Raw genomic sequence first — 20,046 nt, 5'->3', positions numbered from 1 at the left:
ATCACTTATAAAACTCAGTGGCCTAGGAAATTAAGTAAACTTGACCAAAGAGCAACATAATCTCTTAACATTAAAAATGAAATTAGGACACATTTTTTTTTCAGGGAGAAAATAAACCACACTAAATATATTCTGCCTTGCCAGAATAGATGATTCCATAGAACATATGCTGTATTCGATGCTACAATATAAAGGCACTGGAAGAAGGGCTGAGAGGACTCACATGGTAAATAAGAACATATGGATATAGCCAAAAGTCATAGACCTAACTGTCATGCCTCCTACGATCAAAGAACTAAGAAAAAGGCAAGCCAACAAATACCTCTGCTACACGGCAAAAGGTATTAGTGTCAAGCAGAGGTACCGAGGTAGAGGGGATTTGTTATAGAAACACAAAGTGGGGCGCCTGGGTGGCGCAGTCGGTTAAGCGTCCAACTTCAGCCAGGTCACGATCTCGCGGTCCGTGAGCTCGAGCCCCGCGTCAGGCTCTGGGCTGATGGCTCAGAGCCTGGAGTCTGTTTCCGATTCTGTGTCTCCCTCTCTCTCTGCCCCTCCCCCGTTCATGCTCTGTCTCTCTCTGTCCCAAAAATAAATAAATGTTGAAAAAAAAATTTAAAAAAAAAAAGAAACACAAAGGAATTAGTTCAAACTGGGGGCAAACCTGAAAGATTCCATAGAATACGAGAGTCAAGGGATCGACGACAGTGCTTTCATCAGGGAGGCCTTTCCTACCAGGAAGGTGTGTGAGCAAAGGTAAAGCGACAGCGGTCTGAGCAGTGGCTCAGAAAAGGTGTGGCTGGAGCAGAAGGAAAGCAGAGGCATCCAAGAGTACGGTACGGGGCTGAGAAAAGATTCCGAGTTCACAATGGCAAAGAACTTGAACGCAACCTGCTCCTAGACAACAGAAAACTATCCACTGCTTAAAACGTGATCTAAACTATCTTAGAAGAAATTGCAGAGGCAAAAAAATAAATAAATAAATAAGGTGTGTGACAGATAACCTATAGAGAAACCTCTTGAAACAGTCAAGGAAGGAGTGATGACATTTTCCTGATGAAAGAAAAATCACAGGGTTCATTGTGGAAGGAGAACACATCGAATTACATGACTGAGAAATCAAAACAGGACAGAAATCAGATTAGAACTTTTTGTAACAATATAGAGACAGAGTAGAGAATGAAAATCAAGTTTCATTAATGTATCTCTCAAAATAATTAAACAGAGTAGCGGCTGAATTCCTACAAAATTTTCTAAGCAGTTTACTGAAAGAAATCAGGCTGCCAGGCCTGAGGACCTTCCATGTTTGCTACTGGACTGGAACTGAGAAAAGTTTTACTACTGGAAAGAAAAAAACCTTAAACACCCTTAAACCTTTGTTCTTTTCTTTCCTACTAGTAGAATCTGCTAAACCAGATAGATCCAGGTCTTTGCAAGACAGATTTAAATAATGAAATTCTCATGTCCAAAGGAAAAAAAAAATAGGTTCGTCTGCTGCTAAGCAATCAATGGCAATTCCCAGCAGACTACCAAGGCCAAGGAGGAAGGAAACGTATTTACTTTTTGTCCTTGCATCAGGAAGCTTGGTGCCAAGCATTCCCCATTAACCTTGATTGCCCATCTTTATCCTTCTCATCATCATCCTCATTTTATAGAGGAGAAAAGTGTGTTTCCTGTGAGATCTGTGATTTGCTTAAAAGAACTTAGTTAATGTTGGTAGAGCTGATATTCTACCCAGATTCATCTAACTCCAACCCTCTTGCTCTTCCCAATGAGCAATCTACCTCCAGAGTTTGCCCTCAGCAACCCTTCCCACCATCAGTAACACCTCCGTGCCCTCTGTTGGATCTTTCTTCCCTCATTTATGATTGTGCATTCTTAAAATAATCGTTGAGTATCTCCTGCATGCTTGACCTTGATGATGAGCATTCATTAGTGCATTAAATTGTTATATGTTAAGTATGGTGCTCTAGGCATCACCCTTTCTTTATTCAAACGTGTGTCAGTATGGATGTTACAATCACATCGTTTCTATTTTCTTCCAAGATGCCTTCTGGTAAACAAATAACTCCATGATATTCATGCCATAAATACTGTACTACTTCCCAATAAATGTAGAAAATTTTAAATAGTTGGAGAAAAAAAGAGTATTTACTATGGAACTATTTAAAATATATTTTCTTAGTTATCTGAGAAATTTTAATAGCTGAGAATTCTTGGTAAAGTTAACACTGTTAACAAAATCCTAAATTACGACCATGCTGCCACAAGGCTTATAGTGTAACAACTAAGGGGTGTGTTTGTGTGTAAAAGCAAGTGCCCCGTTACTTAAATATTTACTGACAAATCACACAGTAGAAAACATCTCTGCATCAATGGATATAGGATTTCTCAGAAAAGTCTCAAAAGTATTGCCAATAAGATTTTATAGCCTACTTGTACAAGAAGTCACCTATTACACGTGAGATGACCTTTCTCCAGAGGCTTTTTGACTCATCACAGGCTGCTAAGTATTACTACTAACTCAAGGACTCTGAATAGTAATGAAATAATGGCAATCACATAAGGAGATCCATTTTACAAGTGCACCACAACCTGTTCAATAAGCTACCTACTATAATAAACAAATAATACTGAAGGAAGAACAGAGATACAACTATTCCCTAATTTTTAAAAACAAATGCCTTATGACATTGCTTTTACAGGGTAAAAGGAGCTATCTGCTACTATTTACACTTACAGGAGAAGAAAAAAATGGATTGGAACAAATGCCAGTTTTCACTTTATAGTTGCTCACTATTCACACAAAAAGGCTTGAGATGCCCACCCAGGACCCAACTTCAAACCCATCCGTGTAGCGAGCATACCCAAACATGTATGAAGACAACTAAACGGTCCTTCCCCCAGCTGCCCACAGACCCACCGTCCCCTCTCACCGGTGTCAGGACATTAATGTAGACTAATTTTATAGTCAGATGTTTCCCCCCAGTGGGCCAAAAGCAGTGTCTTCTACTCTAATAAAGATTTGCAGCATACCACAGAGATAGCCCTAGTGAAATAAGGGTATTAAAACTAGGTAGGATTAACAATGAAAACGTGTAATATGAACATTTGAGTTAAATATAGAATATACAAGTTTGCCTTAGAGACGTCTGGGTGGTTTAGTCAGTTAAGTGTCCGACTCTGGATCTCGGCTCAGGTCATGATCTTATGATTCATGAGTTCAAGCCCGGAGTCGGGCTCAGTGCTCACAGTGCTCCCTGTTTGGGATTCTCCCTCCCTCTTTCTCTGCCGCTCCCCTGCTGGTGTGTGTGTGTGTGTGTGTGTGTGTGTGTGTGTGTGTGTGCGTGCGCGTGCACGTGCGCACGCATGAGCATGTGCTCTCTCTTTCAAAATAAATAAACATTAAAAAAGTAATAATAATAAAAAATAAAAGTTTGCCTACACCAGTGGTTCTCAATCATGAGGGTACTTTAGAATAACCTAGAGATTACTAAAGAATACTGATGCTTCAATCCAATCCACAGAGATTATGATATAATTGGCCTGGGGGGAAACCCAGGCATCAGGATTTTTAAGAGCCCCTCAGGCGATTCTAAGGCACAGGCAGGGTTCAGGGCCACCGTCTGAAACTCTAGCCTCACGTCTACAAAGAAGGCAAAGTCTTTCAGAAAGACACTTTAAAAATAAAAATAAAATTTTAAATTTAAAGTTGCAAATCTGACTAATGGTACTTTTCTTTTTCACATGGGCCTATAGGTACAAAAGGCCTAGATTCATATGGCATTTGCTGTTAAAAAGGTAAGTGAGCGGTTAAGTTTGTTATCACTGTGTTCACCATCACAGACGTCTGTACACGGACGAAGCACTTCTTTAAAGAAAAATTCCAGAGGAACTGGAAAAGTACAGATCACTGAAGCATACAGTTCTCCAGGTCCGGCTCCTGCTGTATCTCTCGCCCCATCAGACATCAGAGAGCTGCACAGCCACACAAAGCAGCTCACCAGCGTGGACTTGGCCTACTTTGGACTGACTCCTGCTTGGCAATTACCGATATGATGAGACACCTTGTGGCTCACAGGATAAACACTTCATAAAGTACACAGGTAGAAGTAACTTCAGAGTTATTAAAGGCCCAATTATTAGCAAAACAGTTTATTAAAATATGCAAAATATCATCTAATTTGTATGACCTGGGTTGAAGAATAAGGTCACTTTTTCCTGTTACTGGAGAATCAATGGAAAGGAGAAAGGGGCCTAAATTCTGTATATTCTGCTTTATTGAATTAGAAAAACTTCAAATACAATAAAAAGTATGTACAAGGATCAGAAGCATTGTTCAAATTTTTATCAGTTACTTCTACACCACTGTGGTTAGTTGTCAAACTGATATAAAATGTTGACATTTTGTATGTCTTATATTGCATTTTACATAGAAAACCTGGCCTTAGGTCACGAAAATTATTTCTGCTACAAATATTTACAAGCCTAACCAGTAGTGATAAACCAAATATCAAGCCCAGAAACATCTTTGAAAAACCACTGTGTGAAAGATCTTGCTGAATCAAGCACCAAGGGAGGGCACAAAAGCAACTTAGTCTTTGTTCTTCATGTGACTTATTAATTAAAAGAGTAACGCAGAATTGTTACAGCTAGGCTTCTGCAAGCATGAAGAACCAGCTTTCTCTGGAAGCAATCTTTCCCTTCTTTATTTCAAAGTGTAAAACTTGGCAGACATGGTCTGAATGTATTAAAGACACATAGGCAATCCTTCTCTCTGACTCCGAGAGAAATGGGAGAGACTGAAAACAAGAAAAATTATCACATGCTCACTATAAAATAATTGATGATGGGAAACAATGGATTCACTGAATAGTTGAGAGCGGCTCACAACCTGGGTCTCCCTCACAGCCCACATACCCCACAGCTGAGTGCTCTCTGATGTATTTTTTTTTCATGCTAACTCTAAGAAATGCTTGCAAGCAGTTTAAATTTTAAAATTCACATAAATGAGGTTTCCAAAACAGGAGACCTGAGTGAAAAGACCACCATCTCCCTGCAGTATAAGGAAAGCATAACGAGGCTCCTCCTGGTAATGAGCCCTCCCACATAAATGATAGAAGAGCTAAGGGTGGTCCCCCGTGCAGCCCCTCCCCTACACATATTCACTCCCCAAGCGCAGTACTTTGCTGCTGGTTTTCTGCCACTTTCACTGAGACCCTTGCTTTGTCTTCATATTCAATTTAGGAATTCATTCAAATTCATTTTGTACTGAAGTTAGCTATTTACTTCTCAGTATGACCAAGAATATAATGCAAGTGTGTGTGTTTATTGTTCCACAGACATGATACGAGACTTTATTTATGAGTAAATGTGTTTTGTCTTATTGCCTGGAAAACGCTAGCATTCATTTGCTGCAATACAGTTCTTTTTAGCTATGTTACTTTATGTACTTTTTAAGGATTGGTAAAATAGTATAATCAGAATTTAAGGCTTTCTACTGAATTTTAGGATAAAGCATCCTACATTTCTGATCCCAAAATTTTCCTCTACAAGATGTATTCAAAATTACTTAAAACAGATATTAAAAAGGATGTTTCCCCTGCAAAAAAGGGGAGGGGCTATCTTACACAAATGCACATCTTATATACCAGGATATCTGTATCCAGAATCGTCTATGATAGCACATACCAGCACTTATGAGGATGGGATGAGGGAAGTAAGGATGGAGGGAGGGAAAGAAGGGAAAGGGGATAAAGAAGGAAGAGAGAAGTTCTCCTACATCAAAAATCAACAGTATACATTCCTTGGATTCCTATTATATTTATACACATATTTCACTGAACAGTATGGAACAGTATGAAACACAGTTGTTAGAATGATGTCAAGGTTACTAGTTTTTGTCTGTTCATTTTCTCTAATTTCTACTATCTGTCAGAGCTCCTTCAGGCTCTCAGTGAACACTTTCTCAATTCTTGGGTGACCAGGGCCAAATATTATCTATTGGTATTAAGACATCTTTCAGAGGCTAGCCTACAAATCCCTCTGGATTTATCACTTACATGTTTTAAACAGGGGATGAATAGGTTTCTACTGACCCATTTTCTGGAGAGGTCTTATTATGTTCCCTGAACATATATTTCACTTTAATTTATTTAAACCAGGGGTTCTCAAACTTCGGTTTTCATCAGAATCAGTTGGAGGGTCTGTTAAGCCACAGGTCGCTGGGCTCTACCCCCCAGAGTTTCTGATTACGGACGGTAAGCAAAGGGTGGGATTGAGAATCTGCATTTTTAACAAGGTCTCACCTGATACTGATGCAGCTGGCCGGGGGCCACACTTTGAGAACCACCAGTTTAAGAAAACACCTCAAAGTACTAGAAAAGCACTGTTCCAGAATTTTACAAGAATTCCACTCCATTTACTATCTGTTTGACCTTTGGCAAGTTACTTAATTCTGCTTTCCTCATTTAATTTTCTACAACCGAGGCACCAGGTGGAGATGGCTGAGACAAGAGTTGAAGCAGCAGGCAAAGAAATACGAGAGTGAAAATCCAAAAGCAGTTTGAAACAGCAACAACGGAACAGTGGGACAGATTTGAGACTAAGGGACGCTGGAGGAGGAGAAGGGAACAAAAATGAACTTTACATGACAGCTGCCATGAATGAACTCAGCAAAAACACGAATCAAGGGGCACCTACTCCTACCTTCAAAAGAGTCTCAGAAGAAGAAATGTTGGCCCCTTCTTGAGGTCCAGGGCCAGGCCCAACACTTGTGCTCCATATTTCTTCTGGGATTCGGGTCCCAAGCCCTTGTGATTCCTTTACTGTCCTCTTCCTACCAAATCTTCCACTGTCCCCTCTCTACTAATTCCTTCCTACCAAGGTACCAGCGTGCTGATGTCTTTTCTATGTTAACAATAAAAAACTTTCTCTCTACTTTGCCCCCTCTCCAGCTACCAACCTACCTCTTCTCCTTCCCTTCACAAACAAACTCCACCCCAAAACAGTCCACAGTCCTTTGCTACTCAAACTCTAGTCCTCAGACCAGCACTATCAACATCACCTGAGAGATTATCAGAACTGTAGAATCTCAAGCCTTCTCCCATTTACCCTATTTACCCAGTTTCCGTCTTGCTTTGATAATGAAACTGCTATTACTCCATTAATTTTCCCAGTCTAAACTACAGTCCGTGGTCATCTAACTGGATTCTACTCCACAATGAATTTATTGTAAAAAATAAATTTCAAGATGTCTAGGGTCAAAATATTAAATTCAGAATCCTCAATGATACCTTTAGATTTCTAACAGAATCTACAAAATCAAATTCAGAGAAACAGCAGGGCATTTAAAAACACAGACAAAACCTGCAAAAAATAAACATAATCCTAAATATAAAGGCCAGATTAAAGTTTACCACAGGTTAAACTATTCAAAAAAATTACACTGAAAAAGATCCTGGAGTTCAAAGGTATTTTGAACAGTTTTAGCTTTTGTTCCATAGATGAGAAGACAGAATTCTCACTCTCCATTTCTCCAGTTCTGGTCAAACTATCTATGCACACATGGCTCCCTCAAAGGTAGGAGCCCCGACACTCACCCTACCTTAGTGAGTATCTCCTTCCCTAGGATGCTTTGGTATTGCTCTCCTGATCCTCCTCCAGCACTATAGTGGTTTTGTAGATACCCAGAAATGACAAATCAGCCAGGCCCCTTTGTTCCAGGTAATAACACTCACATAAACCATGTCTAAACTTATTCATTCAACAAATATCCCCAAGTTCCCCCACCCAGCCGCCCACTACCTCATGCCAGGCATTGTGCTAACCCTACAAATACAGCAGTGATGAGAAAAAGCACTCTCCTGCAAGCATGGGCTTTAGGTCCTACAGGGAAGACAGGCTGCTTAAACAATTACAATTTGGCTCACAAATGCTGTGAAAAGTACAGAATAGTATAGTCCCCCAGCAGGAGAATCTAATCTAGTCTAAGGAGGCAGTCAGCAAAGGCAGAAAGGATATTAAAACTACATCAGAAAAAAAGAATAGCTCACAACCAGACAAAAAGGATTGGAAGAACATATCCTACAGAGAGAAACAACACGTGTAAAAGCCTAGAACTGAAAGAGAACAAGGTGGATTCGAGTAAAGTGAAAGAAATTTTGCGCGTTTCAGTGCAGAATGTCGAGGACATAGTGATGACAGGTTGGGCTAGAGAAGAAAGCAAGCGCCAAATAGTGGAGAAACTTGCAGCCTATTTTAAGAGCTGTAGATTTAACCTGAAGTAAATGAGAAGACTTGAGTCTGGGCTGCAATCTAGCTTTGAAAGTGGCAAGGCTATGACTCTAAACATGGAGTCTAACTGGGATAAATCAGGCAGGACCAAGGTCAAGGCTTCAACTCTAAACACGGAGTCTAACTGGGATAAATCAGACAGGACCAAGGTCGTGGCACTGGACTGGAGAGAAGTAGAAAGAATCCAGAGATACAAAGTAGAGTCGCCCTAATTAGGGGATTACCTGGACATTCACGATACCTCCCTGGAATGCAGCTCAGACAAAGAAGATGGTTGTGACACACAGTGAGATTCAGAGCCTCATACGAGGAAGAGCAGGGCTGATGATGTCCACCTGGAACACTGCCCCCACCTGAGCCCAGCCTCCGGAGCTCCTTGTTTCTTTCAGGCCCAGGCCCTCCCTGGTACTCCTGCTCGCTCTCTCCACCCCCTCTCTCTCCACCCCCATTCCTCTCTCCACCCCCATTCCTATGGGAGCCAGCTCTTGTGATAACTGAGATGTTTACATGTCTAAAGGATTGCCTTGTCACTACTAAAGCCATTTACTATATTCTGAGCTTTTTTTAACCTTAATTTCTCTGTATGTTGATGGTCTCTAATATCAGAAGATTAATTCAATTTTTATGTAATGAGTGAAGCATCTCTGATGTGTAATTATAAATGTACTTTATTTTGAAGGCTCTCATTAGAATCCATATTAAATTAGAGGCACATTTTCTAACACTCATGTACATTATGCATGTATGTTTCAAATAAATTGCAATTTTAAGAAAATTTCCATTATATTTGATAATTTATATCATAAAAGCCTATGTAAAAACTAAGATGAGAAATACTTATGCATTCATTTTCCATGCTCTTTCAGCATCCGTAAAACAGTGAATGCCCCAACATATAAACACTGAGCTCCAAAACCATGACTGGATGTCAGTTATTTCTGATGTCTCCTCAGTATGTGGTTTGGGACAGGGTGGCATGGGACAGAGGCTGAGTAAGCCGGGACCAGAAAAGTAGCAGCAATCAGGAGACAAAGACAAGCTCCGTGCTGGGTCTGGCAAAGTGCACACAGGTCACTACGATGTCCAGCCCCTTCCTGACCCCTCATCAACACCGATGTAGCTAAAAGCCTTTTCCTGAATCCAGGCTCATACAACATGAGAAGTAGGATCTGGGGCAGGTAATGGGAGTACTGAGGATTGGATCCTCAGAGTATAAAGCAGTAAAGGGGACAACAGACCAGGGGGTGGGAAAACTTAAGCATTGTCAGCTAGAGGGAAGGGAAGCTTCTAAAGCCATCTAGTCAGTCAGTTGTTTCCCAGGACCCCAAACTTAGAAAAGCTAAGTCCAACTGAAAATAATAGTGCTGCTGAGCACACCACCACCACCCATCCCCAAACACTCTAGATATGAGCTCTGCATTCAGTGAACACTTACTAAATAAACATGGAAATCAATGAACTAATCTGGTTTCATTGTCTCTCACTTTCTTTTTTTGTTTTTTTTTTTGTTTTGTTTTAAATTTTTTTTTTCAATGTTTATTTATTTTTGGGACAGAGAGAGACAGAGCATGAACGGGGGAGGGGCAGAGAGAGAGGGAGACACAGAATCAGAAACAGGCTCCAGGCTCCGAGCCATCAGCCCAGAGCCCGACGCGGGGCTTGAACTCCCGGACCGCGAGATCGTGACCTGGCTGAAGTCAGACGCTTAACCGACTGCGCCACCCAGGCGCCCCTCTCACTTTCTTTTCACTATAGCCATCTGCTCATCCAGGGCCTATCTCTCATCTATGAAGACAAAATTGTAGGGGGGAGTGGGGCGCTTTGGTGGCTGGGTTGGTTGAGCATCCGACTTCGGCTCAGGTCATATCTCACAGTTCATGGGTTTGAGCCCCGCATCAGGCTCTGTGCTGATAGCCCAGAGCCTGGAGCCTGCTTCAGATTCTGTGTCTCCTCCTCTCTCTGCCCCTCCCGTGCCCATGCTCTATCTCTCTCTGTCTCTCTCCTGGCTGGTTCAGTTGGTTAAGTGACTGACTTCAGTTCAGGTCAAGATCTTGCGGTCCATGGGTTCAAGCCCCGAGTTGGGCTCTGTGCTGACAGCTCAGAGCCTGGATCCTGTTTTGGATTCTGTGTCTCCCTCTCTCTCTGCCTTTCCCCGGCTCATGTTCTGTCTCTGTCTCTCGAAAATAAATAAACATTAAAAAAAATTTTAATTATAGGGGAAAAAGCATATACCTGACACTTCATCTACTTCCCTCCCATGAATGCCAAATTACTGTATAATTGCAACTGCCCAGATTCCCCTTGCTTGTCCCACCTTCATGCACACATATACACACTCAAGTTTTAATCCTAAATCTGCTCATTGAAGTTCAATGCCATTTATCCCACTAATAAGGCCCTGCAACTGCTACTATGTCCTCTTCAATCCCTAGTCAACAATTAAGAACACCCACTAATGCCTGTTAGTGGCCAGTCTCTATGCTCTGGGTCTCCCTCACTTACCTACTCAGACACATGAAATTCTTGCCAACCTTATGAAGCCATCTTTAACAGGAAGCTGTTGTAGAACAAAGAACATAGTTTTTCTCACTGATTTCCTCCCCTATAGATCAAGAAGACTCTCGGCTAAAGAAAAAGTAGCGCTGGTCTAATTTATTCATGACCTCCACCCCTTCTCCACTCTACAAATTAGGATGTGCTCAGATACAAGGAAGGAAACACATGGACACAATGGATTAAACCCTTGTTTGTCTTTTTAAACATTCCTAATAAAGTAATCCTAGCGTTGCTTTAATTGCTTAGCAATGTCAGGAAGGACCCAGGTTCTTTTCACCCAACTATTTCACTATCCTCAATGTGCTGGCATTAATTTCTCAATATTGCCTCACAGTTGCAAACTGGCTACCACAGATCCAGGCTCCGTATCTTCAATTGGCAGTGCCGCATACAGGAAACAAGTGGCTGACATAAAAAAAAAAAAAAAAATTAATTGCTCTCTTTCATGAGCCTCAGTCTATTCATACAAAGAGGCAAATCTTTATCAAAAGCTCAGAAGATTGCTTTTTACCTTTCACTGGCCCCTGCCCAACCTTAGAACAATATTGACAAAACAAATCTAAGCCCTTCATGGATTAACCCACTGGGAATAAGCACATCTCTTCAGAACAAAATTGGAGTGCTTTAGGAAGGAAGCAGAAAGCTAAATATTGAGTAGACAACTAACTGCACCTGCCACACATCACCCAAAATGATTTTGGGAAATGTGTCAATGGATTATCTGTGCTTCTTTGATCCTTCCTCCCTTCCTTCCTCCCACTACTAAGGAGCATTTAAGTAAAATTACAATGTAGCAGAATTCTAAGAACAAGTTCTATTTATCCCTTCTGTGTACAGTCTGTGTATTATTATGTTTAATAAATATAATAAAGAAGTATATCTCTCTCTAAGAAGCTGTGGGAAAATAAATCAGAATAAAGACATAGCTGAGCTCCCAAAATGCTGGATAAACTATATCATACTTTCTTATTTGTTTACTTTGCCATTTCAGCTCTGCTTTATTGAATTCTGGGTTGCTCAGTTGTTTCAATGGATAGTTGATGCTATAAATTAAGTTCCCCAGCCTCTGTCAATCTGTCAAGAAGCATCCCATTCAACATTTATTGAGGGCCTGCTGTCTCTAAACACTTGAGAACAGTTGCATATGTAAAGCAATCCTGAAAATCCCAATCAACAATATTTGATAATCTAAATATATCTAGGAGTGCCTGAGTGGCTCAGTGGGTTCAGCGTCCGACTTCAGCTCAGGTTATGATCTAATGGTTTATGAGTTCAATCCCCTCTTTGTGCTTTCTGCTGTCAGCACGGGGGGCCTGCTTCAGATCTTGTCTCTCTCTCTCTCTCTCTCTCTCTCTCTCTCTCTCTCTCTGCCCCTCCCCAGTTCATGCTTTCAAAAATAAATAAAAATGTTAAAAAATTATAAATATATCTATAATATAGTTTTGAATCTCAGGTATGGAGTTTTCTTAGAGTAAGTTACATCAGTCTTTCAAATTATATGTCTTTATCTTTTTTAATGTTTATTTATTTTTGACAGAGAGAGAGACAGAGCATGAGCAGGGGAGGGGCAGAGAGAGATGGAGACACAGAATCCGAAGCAGGCTCCAGGCTCCAAGCTGTCAGCACAGAGCCTGACGCGGGGCTCCAACTCAAGAACTGTGAGATCATGACCTGAGCCGAAGTCGGACATTTAACCGACTGAGCCACCCAGGTGCCCCTCAAATTATGTATCTTTAAATAACAGCTGTGTTCCTTTTTTATTTTCCTATCAACCTAATACCCCCCTTTGTTAGGTTTTGTTCCTTCCCCTTTAATAGCGACTCTATTTATCTGAATCCATCTATTTATTCTTCATTTTTCAAGTTTAAGCTAACAGATGGAGAGACAAGTTACTTCCAAACATCTGTGTGGAAACGCTTTACCTATAGCTCCTGCTGCGAGTAAAACTGATTTTAATTGTAAGGTAGTTGAAGATTTCTCTCACAGGCATTGTAAGTGAAAGTTTTCGGTGTGAGAACAAGTTCTCACCTAGGTTCTCACTGTCAGGCATACTCATGTTCCAAACAAATCATGCACACCACTAGAGCAGCGGTATAAACAGACCCTTGATGGTAAACAACAGTTTTGATATCACAGATGTTCTTAAGAGTCTGTTTAAGATTACTGGAAATGTTTGTGTGCCATTCTATTAATCATATAACTGCACATAAAATAATTAAGAATATTGATTGTGTTTGCATTCATTGAGTACAAAGAGCCCATTACCTAGAAAGACTCTAGAGAGACTAAAATGTGGCTATAAATTCTATAACACTATTTTCACTCACATAATAATGAGATTTTAGTAACATCTGTGTATTAGGTTAGCAGATTTTCCTGATAATACCCAAAAGTAAAGTTAGTGAGTACCCTATTCCCCACAGCAATCATATGTGTAATACACCTGCTAATGTGTAGTCATTAGGTGACATTCCTAATGGGACAGTCATATTCTTTTCATGGCTCGTTTTCCCATGCCCACCCCTGGAATGTTGGGACCCACAATGCCCCCAACCTCCCAGCTCCGTCCTCCCTGCAAGTCTCATCCTTGGCTGAGACTTCAACCATTACTTAAATGTCAGTGGATCCTAAGTCTATGTCTGTATTTCCAGCCTGTTCATCATCCCCTTTGACTCTAAGAACCATCCTTCCACCTTCCTTCTACATAATCCCTATATATTCAGGAACTAGCCTATACTCAGACAAACCTTAACTCCACATTTTATCCTATAAACTTATTTCTGTGTTCACTTTCAAGATTCAAAGCATTGCAATAAATTCAATAAACGGGGATTGGAGACCTCACTATCCCAAATGCCTCCATGTCCCTAATCACTCTCTGACATCATTTACAAATATCTGAAGTGTCTACTCTGAAATCGTTCCTAAATGTCTCACCTCCTTTCAGTTCTATCATGGATCGATTTCAATTCATCATTCTTCATATGGGTTTTGGTAAAATGTTTAAAACTGGTATCCTTCCCTCGAATCATTGCTATGACCAGAAACACCTTCTTTGCTCCATGGCCATGTGACAAATATTTATTGAGCACCTACTGTGTATCAGGCTTTGGGGTGGGTATTTAGTAGAGGGTGCTCAGCAAATCAAAGACCCACTCCTCATTGAACTTAAACTTTAGTTCAGGAGATAAGGCACCAACTAGGTAAACAAACAAATAGTCCACAGGGGATGTTTGGGTAAAAAAAAACAAAAAAAAAACAAAAAAAAACTAGTGGGGAATGCTATGTGTATAGAGTGATCATTGAGGAGGTGTCATTTCGATTTTTTAAAATTTTTTTAATGCTTATTTTTGAGCGAGACAGACAGAGAGAGAGAGAGAGAGACAGAGCATGAGTGGGAGAGGGGCAGAGAGAGAGGGAGACACAGAATCCAAAGCTGTCAGCACAGAGCCTGACATGGGGCTCAAACTCATGAACCTGAGATCATGACCTGAGATGAATTTGGACGCTTAACCAACTGAGCCAACTTGGCACCCCCAGGAGGTGTTATTTAGAGTAAGACCTCCAGGAAGGGAAGAAGCCAGTCACAAAGAGAGTCAAAGAGACAAAATAACAAAGGTCCAAGGCTGGAAGGAAGCCCATGGTAACTAGGGCCTAATGTATGGGGCATAAGGTTGTATGGGACAAGGTGGGAGAGGTAAATAGAGGTGAAATCACCCACAGCATCACAGGCCATGATTGTAAGTCTGAATCTAATGTGAAGCATGATTGGAAGCCAGGGAGAAGTTTTCAGCAAGGGAGTCACATGATCTGGTTTACATTCTTTAAAAATCACCAGAATTGTTTCCCAGTCCCAATACAAGGGTCAATTCTGTGCATGAAAAAAGTTGTATGGCTCCTGATGAATGGAGTAACCACAGGTTCCAGCTTGCTCAAGTGAGTCCTGGTTTCTGCCTGTTGTCCCAGTGTAATTTATTAAGAGTTCCCTGCTTTCAACTCTCACAAGGGTGGTAGGGAGACCATAAATCGCACAGTCAACTTACTATAGGGAATAAAATAAAACAGTCCTTGGGTTGACATTCAAGGCCCTTCTGAACCTGGGCCAATTCACCTCTCTTCCTTTCTCCTACATGGTGTTCTGGCCACTTCTGAAATGTAATGCTGCAAGTATCCTAAAAAGGTAAGTATCCTGCCTTTGATTATGTTCCTGCCTGTTGCTGCACATTCTGTGACCACTGACTAGTAGATAGATCCTTGAGGGCCAGACCTGAGAAGTCTTTCCAAAAACCAGGCAGAATGAATGGCTTCCTCCTCTGTGCTTTGTCAATATCTTTATTAAAGTATTTATCATACTGAGTAAATTATTTAAAGGTCCATTTTCCTGCAAGAATTGTAGGTACTCAATGGTAGGACAGCACCTTAAGTGGTTTTTTTTGGGTCCTCACCACTCACTGCATACTGGTCCATTGCTGGTCCTTGATATATGACTGCTGGATGAATTATTTAATATAAGTGTAACATAACATACATAGCAAAATGATAAGGTTGAGTAATGAGATTTTAAAATTTTTTTATCCAGTAAACTTAAAACATTACTGCCTTCAATCTACATTACTTTCATTCTCCAACTCCACCCCAATGTCTAATGTAGCCCCATTCATTAGGAAGTAACAATAAACTTTTAATGAACAACTACAAATAAAAACATCTTTATAGGGCAAGAAGAAGTCTAGTTTTAGAAAACTAACCAATTTCTAAATAATTGTGAAGATTAAATAAAACAGAATTGGTATAACCACTGTAGAAAATGGTATGGGGTTTCCTCAAAAAATTAAAAATAGGGGCGCCTGGGTGGTGCAGTCGGTTAAGCGTCCGACTTCAGCCAGGTCACGATCTCGCGGTCCGTGAGTTCGAGCCCTGCGTCGGGCTCTGGGCTGATGGCTCAGAGCCTGGAGCCTGTTTCCGATTCTGTGTCTCCCTCTCTCTCTACCCCTCCCCCGTTCATGCTCTGTCTCTCTCTGTCCCAAAAATAAATAAACATTGAAAAAAAAATTTTTTTTTAAAAATTAAAAATAGAAATATTATATGATTTAGTAGTTCCACTGTTGGATATTTACCTGGAGAAAATGAAAACTTAGCAAGAAAAGATATATGTACCTCTATGGTTTTTTTCAAGTTTTTATCTAAATTCTAATATATATATATTTTTTTATCTAAATTCTAATATATATATATTTATATATATTTTTATATATATATATATATATATGGTTATGGTAAAATTGATTTCAGGTGTGGAATTTAGTGATTCATCACTTACATATAACCCCTATGTTTATTGCAGCATTATTTACAATAACCATGAAATGGAAGCAACCTAAGTGTACATCAATAGACAAATGTGTAAGGAAAATGTTATACACACACACACACAGAAAGAGAGAGAGAGAGGAGAGAGAGAGAAATATTATACAGCCATAAAAAGGATGAGATCATGTCATCTGAGGTATGATACTACCCTAGAAGGTATATCCTAGGTCATTATACCACCCCCCCAGGGTATTATATAAGTGAAATAAGTCAGACTGAGAAAGTATTTACCATCTGATTCCTCTCATCAATAGAATCTTAAAAAAAAAGAATAAACAAACAAAAAGCAGAATCAGACACTTGACAACAAACTGATAGTTGCGACTAGGTAAAATGAGTGAAAAGGGAGGGAGACACTGGCCTCTGATATGCATTAAGTCACAGAAATAAAAGACACAGCATAAGGAATAGAGTTGATAATATTGTAATAGCAATATACAGGAGAGATGATGGCTATACTTATGGTGAGCACAGCATAACATATAGAGCTATGGAATCACTGAACTGTACATCTGAAACTAATGTAACATTGTGTGCCAACTATACTCAATTTATTTATTTATTTATTTATTTATTTATTTATTTATTTATTTAAATTTTTTTTTTTAAAGAAAGAAAGAGAGTGAGGGGAAGAAGGGCAGAGGGAGAGAAAGAAACAATCTCAAGCAGGCTCCATGCTCAGCCCGGTAGCCCAAGGCAGGGCTCGATCCCACGACCCGGGGATCATGACCCGAGCAGAAATCAAGAGTCAGACACTCAACCGACTGAGCCACCCTGGCACCCCTATACTCAATTTTTTTAAAAATTATACTAAATTAAAAATAGACAATTAAAAAAACCAGAATGATATATTACCAGAAGACAATTTCATACACTCACCAGTCTCAAGCAATCCTGAACACATCCTGCTCAGAAGAAGTTTTTGACGTAATTGCAGAACTTCAGTTTCCAAGGCTTCGACTTTTGATCTCCATGTTGACTCCTGCTCAGACACCACCTTCGCAAGGTGCTCTGTGTATTCTCTGCTGCTTTTGTCTGCTGGTTTTGAGCGGATAATGGCCACAGCCAGAGCCAGCTTTGAAGTTCTCAAATACCATGCTTGATCATCCATCCTGGCTTTTGTCCCTATGAGTTAGTAAGGAAAAAAGTTACAGAAATTCCTTTTAACTTTTGGAGTGCCTTTCATTTGCTCAAAATTGATTTTGCAGAGTACCACTAATTAGTAAGTTTGTAATACAACTTGACACCAAGTAACAGAAAAAAATTTCTCAGGAACTGAAAAGAGTACGCAAAATATGCAAAAGTAAAATGCACATACATGAATACTAAGTGTATTAAAATTCAAAACCACAGGTTCAGACAATCTGACAAGTTCTTGGGGTGGAAAAAAACACACATTAATTCATTTAGTGTTTTCTAACCAGAGGCACACTTCAGAATCTCTAAGGGAGGTTTTTAAATACATACATTTACATATATTTGGTCCCAGCTCCCCAAAATTCAGATCTACCAAAGCTGGGATAGGCACTGAGGCTCTTACATTTTGAAGGGTCTACTCTGTAATCAGAACCACTAAATTAAACCATTTCTTTAAACGTAAGCCCTTCTGTTCCAACTCATTCTGCTAAGTCTCACAGTCCCTGCTTCCCGATTGAACCATTAACTACTTAGTACTACATTGCTGCCTTTAACCAGGCCCCTCCAATGATACTGAGAACAATCTTTAAAATATGTACATCGTTTAAATTGTGGCTCTGCTCTGATTCTGTGCCTCCAAAGATTTCCAACTGCCACCATGAGCGTACTTTTCCAAAGTAGTAGTACTACATCACAGTCTAACTATAGGAATGTATCTGTGAGGACACACACTGCCTTCACTGGATGAATACGACAACCGATACCGAAGTATAAACCCCTTGTGGACCTCCACAAGGGGGAGCTTGGCACATAAAATGTGCTGCATAAAAATTGGTAATGAATAGCACAATGGTCCAGAAAATTTAGGACTTTGGTTGCCACATCTATTCTACTAACAAGTTCAAATTCTTTACTCCACATCTCACACTTTATTGTCTTCCATTTCTCAAGCCTATCCTTCCACTGTGGTTAAATCATATTCATACAAACAGATGCACACAGTCTCAGCTCGTTCCCATTCACATCTCTGCTCTGGAATTTTCCCCAGTTGTGACACTATGACTCTCACAGCTGCCAAGGTCCTGCTGTGCATCCTTCAAAAAACGATTCATATACCACCATATCAAATCCTTTCAGATTTATTACCACCCACAAAACTGTGTACCTATCTGATATTCTATAGTTTACACTGAAAATACACAATCTAAGAGGAAGCATAATGCTGTTTTATTATAATTAAGAGCAACACAGAAAAGTATGTATGATATGCTCATAACAGAATAATTTATAATTGAAAACTGGGGCTAACAACCAAATAGTTAATAATGATACGACCATTCATATGAATACTATCTATCCAAATAGGGTTTTCAGAGATATTCTTTATTAGCATGAGAAAGTACTAATGATATGCTGACTGTAAAAACAGTGAGGGCATAAAATTATATATATATGTAGTAGGATCCCAATTATATAAAAAATGGGAAATACGAAAAATGTAAATAGGATTTATCTCTACTATAGAGTGACTGATTTTTATTTTCTTGAAGATACTTCTCTGAATTTTCCTAATTTTCACCAATGAACATATGTCAGATTATAATTAGAAAAAAATTATGAAGAATAGATTTCCAAAAGAAGGTATGCCTGCTATACTTTTAGACTTTCATAGCTGTATAATACACCCAGGACTAGATACTGTTAACATAGACAAACTAATTAGAATTATAGCTCCGCGTATTTTAGCTTTCACAGCAACCATTTCACTTGGCTGGTTCATCCCTCATCTGCTGTGTCAGCAATGGTGAACAGCACCTCTCAGTGCTTCAGGAAACACCTGTGTGCCGAGAGCACACAGCATGGATGACCCTCCCCAAAGAAATAAGCCTACTGGGCACCTGGGTGGCTCAGTCGGTTAAGCCTCTGCCTCTCGGTTTTGGCTGAGGTCATGATCTCAAGGTTTGTGGGTTCGAGCCCAACATCAGGCTCTGCACTGATAGCATGGAGCCTGCTTGGGATTCTCTCTCTCTGCACCTCCCCTGCTCTCTCACATGCTCTCTCTCAAAATAAATAAACGTTAAAAAAAAAAAGAAGTAAACCTACTATCAGATGTAACAGTCCTGACAAAAAATAAAAATAACAATAATGAAAATAATAAGTAACTTAATGTATTTTGGTTAGAAAAGGATCTGATATTCACTTGTGAATGGTGGGAATCCAGGCTAAAACCTGAAAAGAAAAAAAAAAAACCTGTTTATTAGCACAAGACAACAAAGTTCTCTGGATAGCAGAAAACACAGCAAACTCCCTGTTGTCTTGCAAAGATATTTAATTAATTGATTTAAGCAAGCAAATTAATTAAATGCTCTGATTTTTAAGTCATCATATGTGATTTGTTAATAGTCTTCAAACCATGCTGAATATCAGTCAACAACATAAAAGGATCAAATTATAAAGTCCTTCTGGATTAAAACTATCCCAGGGTCACTTGTCTGAACATTAATTAGAATTGTACAACAAATGAAGAGAAACAATTGCTAATAGATATGTTGGTACAGCCTTCTATCATATAAATTCCACTAAAAAAACACAAAATTACAACCTACAGCTGGACAGAACCTAGACAGAAGCTTTTTAAACTGCTTCCTCGTATTTTGGAGTGTGTGTGTGTGTTTATAAACACGTGCTGTT

General features: G+C 39.7%; 1 protein-coding gene across 1 annotated transcript in view; it reads right to left on the bottom strand.

The window, feature by feature from the left end:
• The window catches only part of MEI4 (meiotic double-stranded break formation protein 4), a 211,432-nt gene that overhangs the window by 165,534 nt on the left and 25,852 nt on the right, over nucleotides 1-20,046 (bottom strand). Inside the window, exon 2 of the mRNA XM_047859427.1 lies at nucleotides 17,098-17,343. Coding sequence (XP_047715383.1) covers nucleotides 17,098-17,329 — 232 coding nt within the window. The 5' untranslated portion in view covers nucleotides 17,330-17,343. The remainder of the gene's footprint in view (nucleotides 1-17,097; nucleotides 17,344-20,046) is intronic.

Source organism: Prionailurus viverrinus, chromosome B2 (genome assembly GCF_022837055.1).
Source record: "Prionailurus viverrinus isolate Anna chromosome B2, UM_Priviv_1.0, whole genome shotgun sequence".
Lineage (NCBI taxonomy): Eukaryota > Metazoa > Chordata > Mammalia > Carnivora > Felidae > Prionailurus > Prionailurus viverrinus.
This window is presented reverse-complemented; position numbering and strand designations above follow the sequence as displayed.